The sequence below is a fragment of the Manis pentadactyla genome, chromosome 3, assembly GCF_030020395.1.
Source record: "Manis pentadactyla isolate mManPen7 chromosome 3, mManPen7.hap1, whole genome shotgun sequence".
NCBI lineage: Eukaryota > Metazoa > Chordata > Mammalia > Pholidota > Manidae > Manis > Manis pentadactyla.
The window spans coordinates 69,917,823-69,941,267 of record NC_080021.1 but is presented as its reverse complement, the minus strand read 5'-3'; the positions used below and the strand labels follow the sequence as shown (position 1 = coordinate 69,941,267).

The 23,445-nt window shown below is 33.8% G+C and overlaps 1 protein-coding gene across 1 annotated transcript in view; it reads left to right on the top strand.

Annotated features, from left to right (window-relative positions):
• The window catches only part of MCMDC2 (minichromosome maintenance domain containing 2), a 59,356-nt gene that overhangs the window by 26,788 nt on the left and 9,123 nt on the right, over positions 1–23,445 (top strand). The window contains exons 9-14 of the mRNA XM_057498025.1: positions 640–883; positions 8,422–8,627; positions 9,900–10,066; positions 10,522–10,701; positions 15,498–15,640; positions 19,114–19,223. Of these exons, the coding sequence (XP_057354008.1) occupies positions 640–883; positions 8,422–8,627; positions 9,900–10,066; positions 10,522–10,701; positions 15,498–15,640; positions 19,114–19,223 (1,050 nt within the window). The remainder of the gene's footprint in view (positions 1–639; positions 884–8,421; positions 8,628–9,899; positions 10,067–10,521; positions 10,702–15,497; positions 15,641–19,113; positions 19,224–23,445) is intronic.

Genomic DNA, 23,445 nt, shown 5'->3' with positions numbered 1-23,445 from the left:
ACAGGCAAGGGTTTATCTAGCTGTACATGGGGAGAGAAGGAGCTGAGAGTGGGTGTATCCTAAAGGCAAAGTGGAATATGGTGCTTGTAGGCTGCGTTCTTGGTTTTAAAAAATCAGAATGGGAATGCATGCATATTAGATTGCATTTATATAACATATGCAAACTATTTAGCCTAGTATCAGCCGCTCAAATTATAGCTGAAAAATAAAACATCCAAGCTACTTAGAAAAAAAAAGTAGTAGAGTATAAATTGTACCTTTTAACAGCAACATTCAAATATTTCCGATTCTGCTTGTTAGCCCTCATTAAAGGTGATATTATTTCAAACATGGAAATATAGAAGCAAACAGTACAATACAGGAGCCACATGATCTGACTTTGCTTACATGGATCTTAAAGTAAGAATGAGGGATTTGCTTGCAATTCCATGTGGACATACAGAAAGACTGTTTCCTTTTATTACAATCCCTGGGATAGAAACAATAGACCAGAGTGACCTCCAATCATAATAAGAATCTGAATATGGCATCATTAAAAGAACTGCAATTTGATGTTTTAGGTAAATGGAATTATGTGTTTCTAATGTCATTTTCTTGTTTTAAACCCTTTTTAATATATGTGTTAATATTTGCTTTCAGTACCTTCAGGGCCTGAAATTAGCGACAATTTCAGGTATCTCCTTACTTTGACTTCCAGCTCATACTGGAAGTTTGCAGCAATACTTGCCAATATCTTTGCATCACAAATTGTTCCTCTTGGGACTTACAGTTTGCTCAAGCTCTGTTTGCTGATGAGTCTAGTACAGACAAGTAACCATAATAAGGAGCTGGAAGATTACCTGGATATTTTGATCATAACAAGTGATACTCTACTTGTAGACAGGTAAAATAGTGACATACTTTTTCTCAAATTATAGATTGGTCACAGATTTGCATAAATCCTTCCCACAAGCATCATTAAAAGGCAGATATTTAGAATTTATCTGGGCAATATAAATACTTAAAATTTTATCAGTGAAGTTCAAAACTTTTAAAACATGGAGTAAAAAATGGACTATTTGCTTTCCAACCACTCAAAATTTCAACCTATTTTCCCACCCAGACCTTTACAAATAAATGCATCCTTCATAGCTTTCTTTCCCAATTCCTAGCTCAGTGTTCTGCTTTTGTACTTTTTTTTCATTTTAAAAATAATCTCCTCACTAAGAACCAACAAGCCATTTTTTTCTTTTTCTTCAAGTTTCCATTCATTAATATGGATTCAGTGCACCCAAATAAGGCTGCCAAAAGTACTAAACTTACATTTTGGGTTATCATCCTAACTTCAGAATAAGTCTCTCCTAGGCATTTGGGGCTCCCCACTAGCAAGTACCCTTTTTAAAAATTACTTAAATGTCAAAAAGCTAGGAATAAGCTTCTTATATTAATATCTTATATGGAATTGTAAAGCAAAAACAAATTCATGGAATGAATTAAAAATTTTTTAAATTCAAGTTAATTTTAACTCAGTTGGACAGATGATGTTTTGCTAAAATTAAATTGCAGTAAATGTGGCACTGCTACAGATTGCTCCAATTTAATCTCCCACTAATGAGTATGAGAGTATTGTTTCCTCATAGCCTCCCCAACAGTGCATGTTATCAAACTTCCAAAATTGCCATCTGATGGGTAGAAAAATGATATTTTATTTTAATTTGCATTTCTTTAATTGGAAGTAAGTTTTGGCATCATTTAGAGCTTGTTAAGCACTTTTATTATTTTTCTATGAACCTCCTTGACTATTGTGCGTTTTTCTATTAAGTTGTTTATTTCTTATTGATTTGTGATATCTCTGGTAAATTAAAGCCTTTATCTCTTTTCCTGTTTGTCATTAACCTTTGGTTTTTTCTAAAATGGTCTTTGGGGCTGTATGAGAGATTTGTCTTTTGTTTTGTTTTTTAAGTGAAATTTATATACAGTGAAATAACCAGATCTTAAGTATATAATTCGATGAATTTTGACAAATGCATGCACTCCTATAGCCAGCACCACCACGATATTCAGAGCATTTCCATCACCTCAGAAAGTTCCTTCATTCCCTCTTCCAATCAGTTCCTATCTCCACAGGTGATTTCTGTCACCATAGGTTAATTTTCTTATTCTTCAACTTAATATAAATAGAATCATATAATGTATACTCTTTTGCGTCTAGTCTCTCACTCAGCATGTTTTTGAGATTGACTCAGTTGTGTGTATCAGTAGCTCATTGTTTTTATTGATGAGTATTATTCCATTATGTGAATATGCCAGATTTTTTTTTTATCCATTCTCCTAGTGGTGGACATTTGGGTCTTACACATTTTGACTATTATAAATAAAGCTGCTGAAAACATTCTATTACAAGTCTTTTTGTGGACATGTTTTTCCATTAATCTTGAATAAGTTCTAGTTGTTTTTATCCTCACCAATATATGATGGTGTTAGTCAACTTCAATTAAGCCATACTAGTGTGCATGAAATGGTATCTCATTATGGTTCTAATTTGCATTTCCCTGATGACTACTGATTTGAACTGTTTTTCATGTGCTTATTGGCTACTCATGTATCTTCTTTTATGAAGTATCTTAAGTTCTTTGCTCATTCTTATTTTCTTTTACATTAAGGTTTAGTTGATATATACAATATTATATTAGTTTCTGTTTTACACATAGTGATTTGACAATTATATACATAATGCACTGTTCACCACAGTAGGTGTAGTTGCCATATTTTTTATTACATACAAAGTTAGTTTTTATAATATTATTGATTATATTCTCTATGCTGTACTTTTCATTCCAGTGACTTATTTATTTATTATTGTACCCCTTTATCCCTTTCACCTATTCTGTCCATCCCCCCACCCCCCTCTTTTCTGACAACAACGAGTTTGTTTTCTGTATTCTGTGTGTTTCTTTTGTTTCTTTAGTTCTTTAGATTCCACATATAAGTGAAATCATAATATTTGTCTTTCTCTGTCTGACTTATTTCTCTTAGCATAATACCCTCTAGGTCCATCTCTGTTGTCATAAACAGCAAAATTTCAATCTCTTTAATGGCTGAGTAATATGCCATTATGTACGTATATAGATATACCACATCTTCTTTATCCATTAATGTATTGGTGGATACGTTGGTTGTTTCCATATGTTGGGTATTGTAAATAGTGCTGCAATAGACAAGGAGTGCATATATCTTTTAGAATAGTTTTTTGTTTTCTATGGGTAAAGACTCAGAAGTGGAATTACCAGATCATATGGTATTTCTACTTTTAGTTTTTTGAGGAACCTCCATACTGTTTTCTATTGTGGCTGCACCATATTACATTCTTACCAACAGTGCACAAGGCTTTCCTTTTCTCCACATCCTCACCCACGCTTGTTATTTCTTGTCATTTTGATACTAGCCATTCTGATTGGAGTGAGATGATATCTCATTATAACTTTGATTTGCATTTCCTTGTTGATTACTGATGTTGAGCATTTTTTGTGGTCTATTGGCCATCTATAGGTCTTCTTAGGAAAAATGTCTATTCAGGTTCTCTGCCCATCTTTTAATCAGTTTTTTTTCTTTTGGTGTTGAGTTATATGAGTGATTTATATATATTTTCGATATTAACTCCTTATCAAATATATTATTTGCAGTTATGTTCTCTGATTCAGTAGGTGGCTTTTTCATTTTGTTGATGTTTTTTCTCTGCGCAGAAGCTTTTTAGTTTGATGTAGTCCCACCTCTTTATTTTTGCTTTTGTTTCCCTTACTTTAGGGAGACATATAAAAAAAATTGCTAGGGCTGATGTCCAGGAGTTTACTGCCTATGTTTTCTTTTAGAAGTTTTATGATTTTAGGTCTTACATTTAGGTCTTTAATCCATTTTGAGTTTATTTCTGTGTATGGTGTAAGACAGTGGTCCAATTTCATTCCTTTGCATGTTGCTGTCCTGTTTTCCCAACACTATTTATTGAACAGACTGTCCTTTCCCCATTGTATATTCTTGCCTTTTTTGTCATATATTAATTGACTGTATAAACATGGGTATATTTCTTGGCTTTCTTTTCTGTTCCATTGATCTATATGTCTGTTTTTGTGCCAGTACCATATTTTTTTTTATTACTATAGCCTTGTAGTATAGCTTGAAATCAGAGAGCATGATACTTCCAGATTTGTTCTTCTTTCTCAAGATTTCTTTTGGCTAATTAGGTCTTTTGTGGTTCTATACAAATTTAGGATTATTTGTTCTAGTTCTGTGAAAAATGCTATTGGTATTTTGATGGGAATTGTGCTGAATCTGTGGATTACTTTGGGGAGTATGGACATTGAAACAATACTAATTCTTCCAATCAATAGGCATTGAATATCTCCATTTAGTTGTATCATCTTCGATTTCTGTCATCAATGTCTTATAGTTTTCAGATTACAGGTCTTTCACATCCTTGGTTAAATTTATTTGCAAGTATTTTATTCTTTTTGTTGCAGTTATAAATGGGATTGCTTTTTAAATTTCACTTTCTGCTAGTTTATTAGTTTAAAAAACACAACAGATTTTGTATATTGATTTTGTATCCTGCAACTTTACTGAATGCACATATAGGGGTTTCTATATGTATTACCCTGTCATTTGCAAATAGTGACAATTTATTTCTTCCCAACCAGTTTGGATGCCTTTAATTTCTTTTTCACGCCTGATTGCTATGACTAGGATTTCCAGTACTATGTTGAACAAAAGTAGTGACAGTAGATATCCTTCTCTTGTTTGTGATCTTAGAGGAAAAGACTGAGATTTTCACCATTGAGTATGACATTAGCTGTGGCTTTGTCATATGTCATTTATTATTATATTGAGGTATGTTCCCTCTATACCATTTTGTTGAGAGTTTTTATTGTGAATGGATATTGAATTTTGTCCAGTGGTTTTCTGCAACTATTAAGATGAATAAATGGTTTTTATCCTTCCTTTTGTTAATGTGGTGTATCACATTGATTCGTGGATGTGGAAATATCCTTGCATCCTTGAAAATAGTCCCACTTGATCATGGTGAATGATCCTTTTAATGTATCATTAAATTTGGTTTGATAATATTTTGTTGAGGATATTAGCATCTATGTTACTCAGAGATATTGGTCTATAATTTCGTTTTCTTATAGTGTCTTTGGTTTTGGTATTAGGGTAATGCTGGCTTCAGAGAATGAATTTGGAAGCATTGCTTCCTCTTCTGTTTTTTGGAATAATTTGAGAATGATAGGTATTAAGTCTCTAAATATTGGTAGAATTCACCTGGACTTTTGTTTTTTGGGAATTTTTTGATGCCTGATTCAATTTTGTTACTAGTAATCAGTCTGGATTTTCTATTTCTTCCTGGTTTAATCTTGGAAGATTGTTATGTTTTTAGGAATTTATACAATTCTTCTAGGTTGTGCTATTTGTTGGCATATAATTTTTCATAGTAATCTCTGTGTATTTTTGTGGTGTATCATAGTATTTCTGTGATATCAGTTTCAGTTCTACTCCTTCATTTCTGATTTTATTTATTTGGATCCTTTATCTTTTTTCCTTGATGAGTGTGGCTAAAGGCTTATCAACTTTTTTTTTTATCTTTTCAAGGAACCAGCTCTTAGTTTCATTCACATTTTCAATTTTTTTAGTCTCTATTTAATTTATTTCCATTATGCCCTTAATTATTTTTTTCTTTCTTTTTAACTTTGGGCCTTGTTTGTTCTTCTTTTTCTAGATCCTATAGGTGTAAGGTTAGGTTGTTTGAGATTTTTCTTATTTCTTGAGGTAGGCCTGTATCACTATAAGCTTTACTCTTGGAACTGCCTTTGCTGTGTTCCAAAGATTTTGAACCATTGTGTTAATATTTTCATTATTCCCTGGGTATTTTTTGTATTACTTCTTTGATTTATTGACCCACTGGTAGTTTAATAGCATTTTTTTTTAGCCTTCAAGTGTTTTGAGTTTTTTCCAGTTTCTGCTTGTAATTGATATCCAGTTTCATACTCTTATTATTGGAAAAGATGCATCATATGATTTCAGTCCTCTTAAATATATTGAGACTTGTTTTGTGGCCTAACATGTGGTCTAGCCTAGAGAATGTTCCATGTGAGCTTGAAAAGAATGTATTCTGCTCTTTTGGGTTGGAGTGTTCTGTATGTATCTGTTAAGTCCATCTGGTCTAATATGTCATTCAGAGCCACTGTTGCTTTATTGATTTTTTGTCTGGATGATCTATACATTTATGTAAATGGAGTGTTAAAGTCTCCCACTATTATTGTATTAATGTCAATTTCTCTCTTTATGTCTGTTAATACTTGCTTTATATAGTTAGGTGCATATATGTTGGACGAATAGATATATAAATTATATCTTCCTGCTGGATTAGTCCCTTTATCAATATGGAATGCCCTTCTTAGTCTTTTGTTACATTTTTGTTTTAAAGTTTATTTTGTCTGATATAAGTATTGCTACTGCAGCTTCTTTTTTCACTTCCATTTGCATGGAATTTTTTTTGCATTCCTTCACTTTCAGTCTGTATGTGCCTTTAAGTTTTCAGTGAGTCTCTCGTAGGCAGTATATAGATAGATCCTGTTTTTTAATCCATTCAGTTGCATATGTCTTTTGATGGACCATTTAGACCATCTATATTTAGAATGATTATTGCCATTTTTTAAATTGTTTTCTGGTTGTGTTTGTTGGTCTTCTCTATTCCTTTCTTCTTTAATTCTCTTCATTTGTGAATGATGATCTCTTTTGTGTTATACTTGGATTCCTTTTCTTTATGTTTTGTGTCCCTATTAAAGGTTTTTGGTTTGTATTTACCATGAGGTTTGTAGATGACATCTAAGTATATAGATTATGTAGTATATATTAAGCTGATGATCACTTAAGTTTCAATTCATTCTAATACTTTGCTTACTTTTAAATGGGGTTGTTCTGGATGTACATCCCTGTCACATATATGTACCATGAAATTCTTTTCTCAATCTAACACTTGCATTTTTTTCTTAAAAGATATATTTGATGAATGGACTTTTTAGTTCTGATGAAATCCAAATTATTATTTTCTTTTACATTCAGTGTTTTCTGGGTTCTGTTTAAGAAATCTGTGCCTAATACAACATCATAAAGATATCCTTTTATATTTTATTCTAGCATTATTGACCTAGCATTAGGTCTGTTTTATGTTACAACTAATCTTTGTATATGGTATGAAGTAGGAGTCACACCATATACAAAGTCTTCCAATCCGTGAATATGGTATATATCTCCATTTATTTAAATCTTTCATAATTTCTCTCAGCAATGTTTTATAAAAGTCATGCATATATATTATTGATTTCTAAGTATTTGTATATTTAATACTACTAAAATGGTAGTTTTATAAAGTTTTATTTTTGAAATATGTGCTGGGAATATATAGAAATACCACTGATTTTTGTATTTTAACCTTGTATTCTATGACCTTATATCAGTATTTGAAAAATTCCTTAGCTGGTTTCAATATGTATCCAAATTTGAGGGCCATTGTTCAGTGTAAATAGGTTCTCAGTCTGACTGCACATTAGGATCACCTGGGAAAGTTAAAAAAGAAAATTTTTGAATGTGGCCCATTCCCAGAGATTCTAATTTACATGCTTTGAGGTGGGGTTTGGCATTGGTATTTTTAAAAATTCCTCAGATGATTTTAATGTGAACTACAGTTGAAAAATACTGCTCTATAGGCTTGCAAAAGTTTCTTTCTAAATCTTGCTCCCCCATTTTATGTATCTTCAAACTAACATCCAAATTTCTTGGAATGGCGCATACACTAGACATTTTATAGCATCTACCTATACTATGATATCTGCACATCATAACTGATTATGCCATTAAGCTATGTAATGGTAGGAATTTGTAAGCTAATTATATTCCTCTCTTAGAATTAAAATTTGAAAAAATGAAGAGGCTGAGGCAATTGGCAAAGAGATTAGAAAGCAAAAGGATGTATCAGAATTACCATGATACATAGGAAGCAGGGATAGTCAGGACAGGCTGTTGGTAAGCCTAAAAGCAAAAATTTTGAATAAACAAAAGAAAGCAATCTGTAAAAAGACAAAGGCCCAGTTTAAGTGTCATCTCTCTGTAACTTTCTCTGACTTCTTTCCAGGAAGAAATAATACTCTTTTATGGATGTTCTCACAACATTATTTTTGTACTTATCACATTCTGTTTTAGTTTTCTCTTTATGTCCCTCTTTCTAGGCATGAGCTTTACAAATTAAGAACCAAGTTTCATATGTTTTTATCCCTAACACAAGTACTCAGTAAATATTGAATCAGATTAAATTCAGTTGTGTAGCTGTTAAACATAAGAATTATGAAAATCAAATATTAAATAATAGTAGTGATTAACTTTTTTTTCCCCTAGGCTTTTGAATTTTAGTATAAACCTTGTGCCTCGTGGTATACGTCATCCAGTCTCTACTGAAATTTTTCCTACTCTGTCCAGGAATAAGTATGGAACTGGAGCAGTTAGCATTCAAGCTGGCAGTGCTTTGCTAGCTAAAGGTGGTATCTGCTTTATAGGAGACTTGGCTTCACACAAAAAAGATAAACTTGAACAGCTTCAATCAGGTAAACAATATTTTTTAAATTAATTTTCACCTGTTTAACTTATAGACTTATCACTGTCAGGGAGTTACTTAACAGATAAAATTCTACATATTTTAGGAATTGAGAAATTATATTAAGTGACCTTTCTCATTTTACCTTTATAAATAAATTTTTAAAAAAGGAATTTCATGTGTTAATGCTGTTTTACCCTTTGCTCTCAGTTGTCCTAACACATGAGTTTGTATTGGGCCCTATTTATTTCCTTATCTTGTCTTATTGCATTAGCTAGGACTTCCAATATGATGTTGAAAAGCAGTGGTGAGAAGGGACGTCAAGGGACATCCTTGTCTTGTTCCTGATCTTAGCAGGAAATCAAGTTTCTCATCATTAAGTGTGATGTTAGCTATAGGTTTTTGTAGATGTTCTTTTTCAAGTTGAAAGAGTTATCTTCTATTCCTAATCTACTGAGAGTTTTTTAAATAAAATGAGTATTGGATTTTAGCAACTGCTTTTTCTGTATCAATTGATGTGATACTGTGTGTGGTTTTTCCTCTGTAGCCTGTTGATACAATGGATTACATTAATTGACTTTCAGTTGTTGAACCATCTTTGCATACCTAAAATAAATCCTACCTAGCTGTGGTGTATAATTCTTCTTATACATTGTTGGACTCAGTTTGCTAAGATTTTGTGAAAGAAGGATAGAAAAGTGAATAGGATGTTTCCACATATTTTTGTTTGGGTTTTAAGTGGATGGAACGTGATAGCCCTAATTGTGAGTAATGCACACAGAACCATTTGAGGAGGAGAAATACTGAATTTGGTTTTGAACATGAGAATTTGATGTATATATTTCCTTTAACCATTGTAGTTCATCTTCTTTCTCAATCTTTTTCTCTTTTACTCCTACACAGATGGCTTATTTCCTTTTATTTGTTTTCCATATTAAAGAATGTTGTTTAATTTCAGCTCCTTGTAAGCCTGCACTATACGACAAATTTCCTAACCCTCAGCCTGTTCCACCCACACAGTGACCACAATTCTGGCCATATGCTTTGGACTGCTGGTTCTCACCAAGTCATGGGACACATAAACCTTCAAATATTTTTCTTGCCTTGTTCTTTGTATATTCTTTATCTAATTTAGCCATATATTACAAAACAATCAAATTTACTTATATCTTTACTATCCAAAGTTTTGATATTAAAATTCTTTATAATATTTGTTATTAATTTGTATATATATAGACTAAAATGAACTTAAATAACAAATGGGTAATATCTTCTGATTAAGTTGTAGAAAGCAGAAGCATCACAGTGTACATCCCAGGAAAGAAGTCTGGGGATGATATTGATCAACAAATGACTTTTCCAGTTCAGTGCAGTTTTTGGACTTTTCTTGATATGGATTCATCTTCAAGGAGGAATATGCAGAAAACCAACTCTCTAATTGGTCAGATGGTAAGGTATATGTATATTTTATTGTCTGAATGTTGTTCAGGAATTTTAATCACAGACTTTAGTCTTAATGTTTTTCTTGTTTTTAATGTTATTATTAACCTGTCCTGTACTTAATTGGGTACTAGAACTAAGTAATGACACAGTTGTTTGAAATTTTTCATGTCATTTAGTCATGCAAAGGAAGTGTCTGCTCATTATTTGAGTAAGTAGTGGGGAGGTATCAATGATAATGTGTAAGAAATAAGTTCCCATGCTATTCAGGAGTGATTTTAAATAATAAATAATAACAAAATAATTTTTATAATTATTGTTATTTCATTTAATATAATCAAATATTATAACAATATAAATATATTAATGATTTAAATGATAAATGCTTAATTTATAAATATTCCAAAGTATTTGTGAAAATGCCAGAGTTTAATGTTTGCCTTTTACATTTTCATTTGATATAGGATTACAGTTTGATTCCAGTTAATCTTGTAGAGACATTTGGGTTGTTGATTAACTGCAATGAATCATCTCCTTGTCACTCATTTCTTCCTACTGTGCAACACACTTTAAAGAAAGCCATTGAGCCTGAAGGGCTGCTTCATGTAGCTTCTAAGCAGTTCACAACTAATGATTTTGAAAAGGTAAAGGTAGAAAAATGATTACCAAAATACTTGTGCTGATGTTTCTCAATTTAAATGGAGCTTTCTTTAAGTAGTCAATTTTGTTTATTTAGGATTCTTTTATTTCAATTCCTTCTGACTTTTAGATACCTTAAGGACATTATATAGAAAATATTTAGGATTATAATTAAATAGAAAACTGTATAAAGACATAGATATTAAAATGTTGAGTTTATTCTTTGTACCACTATCCAAATCACCATAGCTTGAAGAATCTCAATGAAAAGAAAGTCAAAATTGAATATTTCTATAGAAAATTATGGAAAGAGCTTGTATAGATATAGGTGGTATAGTTTTTTATATTCTGCAGATGATTCAAAGAGATTTCTGTTATATAAATTTTATCAAGTCAGAGTTCTGACTTCAGGGAATGTGTCATGCCTCACTAGCCCACTTTAATGTTCTGACTTGAAAACATGTGTGGCATATTCAGAGACCTGAAAGTAGGTAATGTAAATTTAGTAATGATTCTCATAGCTATTAAAGATATTCAAGTATTTACAAGTGAAGCCCTTTTAGTATTAACTATTCAGAAATCCATCCACAGTAAAGTAGGTAGGATAGACAAAAGGCAGGGAATATTGGGAAATGGGAATCCATGGGTCATTACAATTTTTTTCATACCTGCTTTACTTGTAGGCATATTGCATGGGTAAAAAGTTGAAAGGTGAGGTGGACTTAAAAATGAATTATGAGCATGGTTTATTCACATAGATTAGAACAGAAAAAGAATAATATTTATGATACATTAAGGTCTTTTTATTTGTTTTAGTATATAAGAAAAAAGTGGTTAATCTCTAAGAATTAGGGTACTGAATATATAGATACACAAATAAGCCAGAGATATTTTTGCCCAGTTTTCCCCTGAAAAAAAAACAAAAACTATGGATTTATTAATTAGTCAGCTATTTACTGAGTACTTTATATAGTTGAGTCTATTTCTGTTCTTTTATAGTGTAAAAAAACAAAATTCATCCAGGTAAATTTGAAAATCTAATTGGCTTTATTAAGTGTGATTCATGAATCAGCAAGTAGAGAGATGCTCCAAAGGGCACACAACAGAAAGGATGACAGGCAGGACAAGAAAGTCATAAACAGAAAAAACAAAAAAGGACTATTTTGGGTGAGGTCACCTTCATTTGGGACAAAAGGGTCTTATTAAGTGGATTGCTTTGGAGGCAGAGAGGACAACTGTGACATTATCTTATCCATGCTGACCAGAAAGTTCCTGACTGACTGCATTTCTGGGGGAGGTTGAAACTGCAGTTTAGTTAGACATTAAGCCCTAGTTTGATGACTTGGCCTGGCAGAAGTGACACCATGTTGAACCTATGTCTTTCTTTTTAACAATAGTCTCGCAGGAAGGGAAAGAAGATATATAAATTTTCTTCCTTAAATAGTTTATCACTTAGTTCAGGTAAAAGCAAGATGCACAAAACAATTAAAGGACAATTTAAGTGCTAGGTTGGGTGGTGCTGACTGTAAGTATTTTCGGAATTCAGTTAGGAAAATACCAAGTAAAATGTAAGAGTTGAAAGCACTTCACAAAGGAGATTGACCATAAAAAAGTTGGGCCTTCAGAAAAGGTGAGATTTAAATGATAGGAAGGATGGGCATTCTAAACAGAAATAAAAAAAGGAGCAGACATGAAAGTAGAAATGAGTGTACATGGAAAACTGAGAAGACCTGCCTGACTGTAGCAAAAATGTTATGGAGTCATCAGGATTAGTATTTGGCAAATTTACAATAAGCCTTGAAGATCAGACAAAAGAGTCTATAGTTGATTTGTAGACTTTCTTAGGCTAGTGAAATAGTGAAGATGATTTCTCCAGAAGATAAATCTGTCCATCCCACAAGATTGAATGGAATCTGCTGCATCTGGGCTCTCCAGGAGGCAGACTGAGATGGGGTTTAGTGTGCCATTGCTTAGTAAGGAATACTCTTCTTTCAATATCTATAGAAGGGATAAGGAAGCAGGATTGGGCAGAGGAAGGGGTCAAGCTGTGATGCAGGCCCAGAGATAGCCTCTGGTGGCCCAAAATGAGCTCTTGGAGCTAAAGGACCTGGCAGAATTGTTCTGCTTTGGAAAGAAATAGAGCCTTATAACATCCCCTCCCCCCTACTTTCTCCTCAATCATTCATTTGATGTGGGCTGTCTTGAGGCAATCTTTGAAGAAGTTGACAACTGGAGGCCAACCCCAACAGTACTCCCAGTCGCTGGGGCAAAAAATCCTTTCCTGTAGGGCAATTTAGGTGGCATATTATTGTGCCTCCATAGGGTAAAACCGAGAGAGGGCTACTGGTATCATTAATAGTATCATTATTCAGTTTTGAAGGCCTGAGGGGAACTGAGGAGTGTAAAAAGAATAAAGAAGACAGGACATATGCAGATCCTTTAAAAAGTTATGTATAAATGTAAATATTATAGTTAATAGCAACCTTATTGTTACAGGGAGGAGTCTTTCTCATCCCTTGTCCATGTGCCCTGGGGAACCCCTCTTCCAGTGCACATGGATAAGGAATACAAAGCAAGATGAGAAGGCTAGAAGACAGTTTTATTTAGCAAGAAGTACACTCTTGAAGAGAGAACAGGCAGCCTGAGAGGTCAGGACCAGCACTGCTTATCTGAATGCTTGTTGGTTTTACAGAAAGTATGAGGGGTGGATTAACAGGTTCAGATCATATAACTGCTTTGAGTCTGTGCTGCTCTTACTCATAACGCATACAGAAAAACCCATGGGTGATGGGGAACATTCTAATGATGATGTGAATGGGCCAAGGTCGTTCTCAGACATGTTTCAGTGCCCTTTGCACAAGCATCAGCCTTGGGGATTTAATGCTAATTTAATCTAATGATCATGTGAATGGGCCATGGTCTCATGGACATATCTTGGTATTGTTTGTGCAGGAATCAGCCTTGGGGATTTCCCATCCCTGTCTTACTTCTTGTTTTAGGCAAAGAGTGGGTATAAACCCATCTAGAAAGGTTATGGGCTTCTACCTCTCCCTTCCTTTCTGCCTAGTCTAACACAGGCAGGAGGAGAGACATAGAGGAAGAGGTGCTAGACTAAGTCAAGGAGGAGGCACCAGGGAACACCATGAGTATAGGAAATGGATTCTTGGAAGTTGAGTCTATAACCTATAGGGAGAATGTGCTGTGGGGTGGGGTGGGTTGTTTTGCTTCACAGTTACCTCAATGCACAGACACGGTCTTGAGGTTGGCAGGTAGCCTAGACACCAATCTAACCTCTGTGACCAACTTATCCTCACACAGGAGACTTATTGTAGGTGGTGACCACTCTAGCGGCTTTTAAATCGTCAACCTGTGCCCACCTAGGAAGAGGCAAAAACAACCAAGGATCCAAGAGAAAAAGACAAGGAGTGCTTAAAGTAGCATAGATAGAATCCTCCTTGGCTACGTCATTACTGAGTACAGTATTAAGATTACTCATGGTCACCAAAATGTTGTTGGGCATCCAATCTGGGGAGATCTCCCTGTGCCCTAGGTGAGACCACAACCTGTGGAAGGGTTCTTGACTCTAATAGAGAAAGAATTCATCAACAGGTAGAGCAGGTAAAAGCAAAAAGTAGTTTAATAAAGCAAAGTATGCACTCAAGGATGGAATGTAGGCATGCTCCAGAGGTGAGCAGCAAGATGGGCTTTGGGTTAGGTAATCTTACAGCTGCAGTTTAAGCAGGGGTGGAATATTCATCAGGTTAGGTGGGGTTTTCTGGGAATAGGGAGGGGATTTCTAGGAAATAGGGTGATGCTCTCCTTTTGTCCTTAGATGGTCTTCTTTGGAACTGTCATGGTGCCAAGGGGTGTGATTTTTAGTATGCTGATGAGTATGTAATGTACTTTGAGGTGAAGTCAGGTTTCACTTCTCCTCCATGTTGGAACCAGTCAGTTTTGGTAGGTCTGATATGTATACCCTCCCTCCCCACATCCCACAAGAACAGTTTACATGGAATGTTTAGAATATAAACAAGCATCTAACTGAATGTAAACACCAGCCAGAGTCCCCAAATCCTTTCCTGCTCATGTCAGGCTATCTACCTGTGATAACATTATTATGGTTAATTTTTCCTTTTGGTTCTGAGTTAAAAAAGCAGAAAACAAATAGGATGCTGAAAAGTCTGAAAATTTTGTCTTTGAATAAGGACTCAAGGAACTGGGAATTACTCAGAAAGTCACAAAGGACAAAACTCAGAGAAAACAGTGACAATCATTTTGTTGAAGATTTTCCTTTACCCCAAATTTTACTGAATCGCCAAGGCTCACCTTCACAGTGCCTCCCACATTCCTCGTGTTCAGTTGTATTCTTTAAAAGGAAGGAGGGGAAGTAGGAGGCCAAGTAGCTCTAGGGCCTGTGAGAGGAAGTTATAAGGAAATAAACTCAAAGAATGAAAGCTATTCAGAGGGAAATTAGGTTCTCAGGAAAGTCTCTCTCCCACAAGTAAGCCTTTATTCCACTGGAAGCAGACTTGATAGTCATTCCCAAGTACATTGCACAGAACATTTCTGCAGTAAAAGGGAGGAAGAGATTACTCTGGGTAAACTTCAATATTCTTTACAAGCGTAAGACTATGATTTAGAGTGCTCAGTGACTGTGGCATGGCCTCAGATATTTAATCAGGATTGATGTAAATAAATAAAACATGCAAACTTTTAAAAATAAAATGACAATCTTCTTTGGTTTTTGTAATATATATTCCATAATAAAGTTTGAATTATATTTTTCACATTTTTGATTTAGCTGCTGGCCTTTGCAAAGAATTTGAATGTAGAATTCAGCTTGGAGGCAGAAAGAATGATACATGGCTATTACCTAGCAAGTCGCAGAATCAGAACAGATTCTATATATGGATCAAAATTATCAGCATCTGCATTAAAATATTTGTAGGTATTCAATACAAAATTTTAAAGCCAAAATTGACTTTTCAATAATGTAGTTATTTATTTTTGTCACTTCTTTTTTTCTTTGATTGCTGGTTAGTTGGTTTATAATTTACCTGTTGCAAAAGAATTTAAGATGACCTAACAATTCCTTTTGTTATATTGTTGCATCATTTGTACTTGCAATCATTTGTTTTCACTAAATTAATTTTTGTTAGACTTTCTGATGAGGTATGTTTGAGAAAAGTACCTGATTTCAAATGCAAATTATTATTATTATTAATGTGGCTGTTCATATTCCAGGTATTTTGTAGTAAAACCCAGAGAAAATTCTTAAGTATATTGTTCTTGTACTTTTAAATACTTTAACAGACTCATCTGTTATTGTTCCTTGAAAACTTTTTTTACTAATTTTTCTTATAAAAGTAAAGTATGCACATAGTAAAAGAAAGGTCTAAAATAGTAAAGTATCCTACTAACCTACCCATTCCATTCCTATCCCACTTCCTAGAGACAATCACTTTTAACAGTTTTTATGTATCTTTCCAGAAATTATACATTCAAATACTAGCCTAAACTAATGTTTAAATATATATATTAAATATGTTATTTGAATGTTATATATTTTAGATGCATATGTTATTTAAACATCTATGTAGGTGGTCCCTTACAATGGTTTGACTTACGATATTTTTGACTTTATGATGGTGTGAAAGCAATATGCATCCAGTAAAAATCATACTTTGAATTTTGAATTTTTATCTTTTGCCAGGCTAGCCATATGTGGTAGGATAGTTCCTCATAACTCTGAGTAGTGGCAGTGAGCCACAACTCCTAGTCAGCCTCACAATCACAATGGTAAACCACAGATATACTTAAAACCATTCTGTACCCATACAACCATTCTGTACCCATACAACCATTCTCTTTTTTAGTTTTGGAACAGAATTCAGTAAGATACATGAGATATTCAACACTTATTATAAAATAGGCTTTGTGTTAGATGATTTTGCCCAGCTGTAAGCTAATGTGTTTTGAGCATGTTTAATGTAGGTAGCAAAACTGAACTATTATAATCAGTAGGTTAGGTATAATACATACATTTTTGATTTATGATATTTTCAACTTACAGTGGGTTTATCAGGACATAACCCCATCATAAGTTGAGGAAGATCTATAAATATAAATATGTAATATATAAACATAAATATGTACGTATGTTCATATATATGTTCTTTTTTGCCCAAATGGAATTATGCATGGTTTACATATACTATCAGCACATAAAGAATTACCTCATTCTGTTTTAATAACTGCGTTACAGTTTTACTGTGTTGTAATGTGGCTGTATCATCCTATTGACACAAAATTGCTTTGTTTGATATAGATTAATGTGTAATCTCAAACAAATAATGAAGTAGTACCAGGAGTAAAGTAACCCATTAAATAAATAAGTATTTTGTTATAACTGCAATATAAAATAAAACAGGTGAAGAACTGGCAGAAAATGTCAAGTATAGGTCTATAAGAGATAAATGTTTAGTTAATTTCCCCAACTGTATATCTTCATAGAACTGAAAAAAAAATGCTAAAGATAAAACAAGGTAGAAATCAACTGTGATGTTTTAAAATGGTTTTAAAACAGAATTGTATAATGCTTTCTACCTTCTGAAGTAATATTTAAAAAAATCAATACTCAAAGCTTAAAAGCTTGGAAGTCCTATTTACTCATAAAATTTTTTTAGGTGTAGTAAAAAAAGATATATTTTATTTAAACTCATATAACCTCAGTTTACATCTGATTATATTGATCCAAAAATAAAGCGGAGTTCATCTCAATATGATAACTCTACTCTTTTCCATTGTAGAAATAAACACTAGAGGTGGAGATGGGGTTTATGAAATAGCAAAGTAAATGAATCACTACTCAGAAGAGTCGTTTATAGATAGGTACAAATAACACCATCCTTGCTTCTCTAGAGAAGTGGAACTGAACCATACTCTGTTCTCTTTGTTCTGTCCTGATCAACATTTTTAGGAGGATCTTGGGTGAGAACATCAGGAAAATGATAATCAAATTTGTATATAAACAATGTGAGAATTTTCATGCCTCAGATGATGATCTTAGTTTAACGAAAAAGCAAATTAATAGGATAAATGTAATACTCATTTAGGTCCCAGCCTCCCTAGTACAAGTGTGAATGGATCGGAAAAAGAATTATGTGGTATGTGGCTTTATATGAGAAAGATTTGAGATTTCATTCTTTCTATGTTTACTATGAGTAAACAATGTAATATGGCTGTTAATATACCATGATTTGGAGTTGTATTAATAGAATATAATATCAAGAGTAAGAAAATGCTAGTTCTGCCTCACCTCTACTCTGCTGGTCAAATCATACCTAAGTACTGCACTGAAAAGGAATATTAACCAAATCTAGGCATGAGTAGAGTAGCCAGGATGATGAGAGGTCTGAAAATTATGTCTCATGACATTAAAGGAACTAGGAATATTAATGTTGGAGAAAATAAAACAGAGAGTAACTAGAAAAGTTGTCTTTCCATATTTAAGAGCTATCACATTTAAGAAGTATTAGACTTATTCTGTAATCCCAGAAGACAGAACCAGGGACCAGTGTGTGGAAACTGCAGTGAAACCGATTTCAGCTTACATTTATATAATCTTTGTGGGTGAGTCCCCAAATTTTCAAATGCTTTGTTTGAAATCATGATAACCTTATGAATTATTAGTAGTCCCATTTTATAGCTGAGCTTCCAAAAAGATACAAATTAAATCGTTTATACAAAGTCACATAGCTAGTAATTCTAGAGACTTGGCCCAGGTTTTCTGGTTCCCAAGTCCAGCAACCATTCAAGTATATTATACAAACTTACTGAGGGCTTAAAGAAGACTTTTTCAGGTAACCAAAGCTAATTCAAAAATAAGAAATAAAGGAATGGATTGCCTTATGATTCCTAGTGAATCCTAGGAAAAGTTCAAGAGATTGAACCTGCGATGTTAAAAGAGAAAATTCAGTTGTGTATGGGAGTTTGAACTTTGATCCCTGAGATTTCTTCCAACACTGAAATTTCAAGATTCTATGAGGGCTTCAAATAGAAGAAGAACTGAAAGAAAACTGCAAGGATGTATCTGTAAGAGATAGTTAAATTTCCCAACTGTGTATTTATCTGAATAAAACTTGGGGAGAAGGTATAGAATAATAAAGATAAGCCAGGGAGGAAACCAACTCTTTGGTAATATATCAGGATACTTGCTTGTTCTGGAATAGTCTTTGTCTTTTCAATTCAGTAGGAAAAAAATACTTTGAAAAAAACCTAAAAAACTTTTTTAAAAGAAAAATATGCTGATCTTTAAGATGTGGCTTATGTTCACACGTCTTGGTTTGTTCCTGCCAAAATATATATTATCTTTATAGTATCAACATATTTTGAATGACACCAACTTTCTTTTTCAGAGTTTCCCTGTCTGAAGCCCATGCTCGACTGAACTTAAGGAAGAAAGTGCTTAAAGAAGATGTACTAATTGCAGCTTTATTATTTGAAACATCTCTCACATTGAAATATGGTAATCTGCTAAATTAATGATCACTACAAATAATTATATTTAAACTTAAATATTCTTAGTCTGTTAAAGTGTTATATATATTCTTAGTCTGTTAAAGTGTTACATATCAGGAAAGACCTGTTCACCTTTGAACATTTACTATTTATAGGTAGTATCATTGTCTGATATTAAGTTCCTTATTGTGCATGATTGTTTCTATACTTAAGCTTTTGAATTGCTTAAAGAATTCTGAAAAAATGTGTACTTAATACAACACATGAAATAATTCTTTCTTTTAAAATAACATGCAACATTTAATTGTCAATCAGTCTTCCACAGTTAGGCACATAGCCAAATAAAATGATTATCTTGCATCACCACCTTCTCTGAATTGCAAGTTATAATACTATGTCCATAGCACTTAATTATTAGAAATGAATGGACTTACGGTTTTGCAAATAAAAACATAAAAAGTCTCTTAAGAGTAAAGAGAGTTATTTTATACTCACAGAGTTCTTTGTTGAATTAGATGAGACATTAATTTTGATGAGATATACCATCCTTAAAACCAAACTTTGATTCCAACCCTGGACTTAAAGGATATATTAATACTGACTTTACTGTGTGTATGTTTGGTGCTTAAATTTGCTTTCAGTTCAGTTGATAATTAAATAACTTTTTGCAAAGATCCATTAGAACATTACAACTTTGTTCTATAATTAACTAAATCAAGTGTTCTTAACCTAGAATCCCTGGATACTTATAAAGTTCTAGTGGCTCCTGAATCCCTAAGTTATATGTAATTTTGTATAGTTATATGCTTTATACCTTATTGCTTAGGGAGATGTACCATGAAGTATGTTTTAGAGGTTCATGACCCCTAAAAAAGGTTATCATCCTAAATTAGTTTTACTTACCGAAAGAGGAAAATATTAAGTACTAAATAAGAGGAATAAATATTTTTATTTTTATTTAAATATTTTTTATTTTTAACATGCTATATCTTTATATTCTTCTTTTATTCTGTATTTTTAAATATGCTTGTTAAAATCAAAGAAACATTTTATGTACTATAAAGAAAAAATGCTACCAGTTTTACTGATATGACATCAAAATTGTTAAGATACAAAATTTCAGTAAGAAGACAAAAATGTGTGCTTGAATTTAAAAACTATGGTATTATAATATTAAGTACTTCTGTGGAAGAATGTAGCTGTTTTCACTTGGTAACTATTTTGTCAGGGCTTTCTTTTTTTTTTTTTTTTCTTTTGGTATCATTAATCTACAATTACATGAAGGACATTATGTTCACTAGGCTCCCCCCCTCACCAAGTCCCCCCCACATCCCCGTTCACAGTCACTGTCCATCAGCATACTAAGATGCTGTAAAATCACTACTTGTCTTCTCTGTGCTGCACAACCCTCCCCATGCCCCCCCACACTATACATGTTAATTGTGATGCCCCCTTTCTTTTTTCCCGCCCTTATCCCTCCCTTCCCACCCGTCCTCCCCAGTCCTTTTCCCTTTGGTAACTGTTAGTCCATTCTTGGGTTCTGTACTTCTACTGCTGTTTTGTTCCTTCAGTTTTCTTTTGTTCTTATACTCCACATATGAGTGAAATCATTTGATACTTGTCTTTCTCCGCCTGGCTTATTTCACTGAGCATAATACCCTCTAGCTCCATCCATGTTGTTGCAAATGGTAGGATCTGTTTTTTTCTTATAGCTGAGTAATATTCCATTGTATATGTACCACATCTTCTTTATCCATTCATCTACTGATGGACATTTAGGTTGCTTCTATATCTTGGCCATTGTAAATAGTGAAGCGATAAACATAGGGGTGCATCTGTCTTTTTCAAACTGGAGTGCTGCATTCTTTTTTTTATTTTATTTTTATTTTGGTATCATTAATCTACAATTACATGAAGGACATTATGTTTACTAGGCTCCCCCCTTCACCAAGTCCCCCCCACATCCCCGTTCACAGTCACTGTCCTTCAACATAGTAAGATGCTATAAAATCACTACTTGTCTTCTCTGTGTTGCACAGCCCTCCCCATGCCCCCCCAACACTATACATGCTAATCGTAATGCCCCCTTTCTTTTATTCCTGCCCTCATCCCTCCCTTCCCACCCATCCTCCCCAGTCCCTTTCCCTTTGGTAACTATTAGTCCATTCTTGGGTTCTGTGATTCTGCTGCTGTTTTGTTCCTTCAGTTTTCTTTTGTTCTTATACTCCACATATGAGTGAAATCATTTGATACTTGTCTTTCTCCACCTGGCTTATTTCACTGAGCAAAATACCCTCTGGCTCCATCCATGTTGTTGCAAATGGTAGGATCTGTTTCTTTTCTTATAGCTGAGTAATATTCCATTGTGTATATGTACCACATCTTCTTTATCCATTCATCCACTGATGGACATTTAGGTTGCTTCTATATCTTGGCTATTGTAAATAGTGCAGCGATAAACATAGGGGTGCATCTGTTCTTTTCAACCTGGAGTGCTGCATTCTTAGGGTAAATTCCTAGAAGTGGAATTCCTGGGTCAAATGGTATTTCTATTTTGAGCTTTTTGAGGAACCTCCATACTGCTTTCCACAATGGTTGAACTGATTTACATTCCCACCAGCAGTGTATGAGGGTTCCCCTTTCTCCACAACCTCGCCAACATTTGTTGTTGTTTGTCTTTTGGATGGTAGCCATCCTTACTGGTGTGAGGTGATATCTCATTGTGGTTTTAATTTGCATTTCTCTGATGACAAGCGATGTGGAGCATCTTTTCATGTGTCTGTTGGCCATCTGAATTTATTCTTTAGAGAACTGTCTATTCAGCTCCTCTGCCCATTTTTTAATTGGATTATTTGCTTTTTGTTTGTTGAGGTGTGTGAGCTCTTTATATATTTTGGATGTCAACCCTTTATTGGATCTGTCATTTATGAATATATTCTCCCATACTGTAGGATACCTTTTTGTTCTATTGATGGTGTCCTTTGCTGTACAGAAGCTTTTCAGCTTGATATAGTCCCATTTGTTCATTTTTGCTTTTGTTTCCCTTGCCCGGGGAGATATATTCAAGAAGAGGTCACTCATGTTTATGTCTAAGAGATTTTTGCCTATGTTTTTTTCTAAGAGTTTTATGGTTTCATGACTTACATTCAAGTCTTTGATCCATTTCGAATTTACTTTTGTGTTTGGGGTTAGACAGTGATCCAGTTTCATTCTCTTAGATGTAGCTGTCCAGTTTTACCAGTACCATGTGTTGAAGAGACTGTCATTTCCCTATTGTATGTCCATGGCTCCTTTATCGAATATTAGTTGACCATATATGTTTGGGTTAATGTTTGGAGTCTCTGTTCTGTTCCATTGGTCTGTGGCTCTGTTCTTGTGCCAGTACCAAATTGTCTTAATTACTGTGGCTTTGTAGTAGAGCTTGAAGTTGGGGAATGAGATCTCCCCCACTTTATTCTTCCTTCTCAGGATTGCTTTAACTATTCGGGGTCTTTGGTGTTTCCATATGAATTTTTGAACTATTTGTTCCAGTTCATTGAAGAATGTTGCTGGTAATTTGATAGGGATTGCATCAAATCTGTATATTGCTTTGGGTAGGATGGCCATTTTGATGATATTAATTCTTCCTAGCCAGGAGCATGGGATGAGTTTCCATTTGTTAGTGACCTCTTTACTTTCTCTTAAGAGTGTCTTACAGTTTTCAGGGTATAGGTCTTTCACTTCCTTGGTTAGGTTTATTCCTAGGTATTTTATTCCTTCTGATGCTATTGTGAATGGAATTGTTTTCCTAATTTCTCTTTCTGCTGGTTGATGTTTAGTGTATAGGAAAGCAACAGATTTCTGTGTATTAATTTTGTATCCTGCAACTTTGCTGAATTCCGATATCAGTTCTAGTAACTTTGGAGTGGAGTCTTTAGGGCTTTTTATGTATAATATCATGTCATCTGCAAATAGTGACAGTTTGACTTCTTCTATGCCAATCTGGTTGCCTTTATTTCTTTGTTTTGTCTGATTGCCATGGCTAGGACCTCCAGTACTATGTTGAATAACAGTGAGGAGAGTGGGCATCCCTGTCTTGTTCCCGATCGCAGAGGAAAAGCTTTCAGCTTCTCGCTGCTCAGTATGATGTTGGCTGTGGGTTTATCATATATGGCCTTTATTATGTTGAGGTACTTGCCCTCTATACCCATTCTGTTGAGAGTTTTTATCATGAATGGATGTTGAATTTT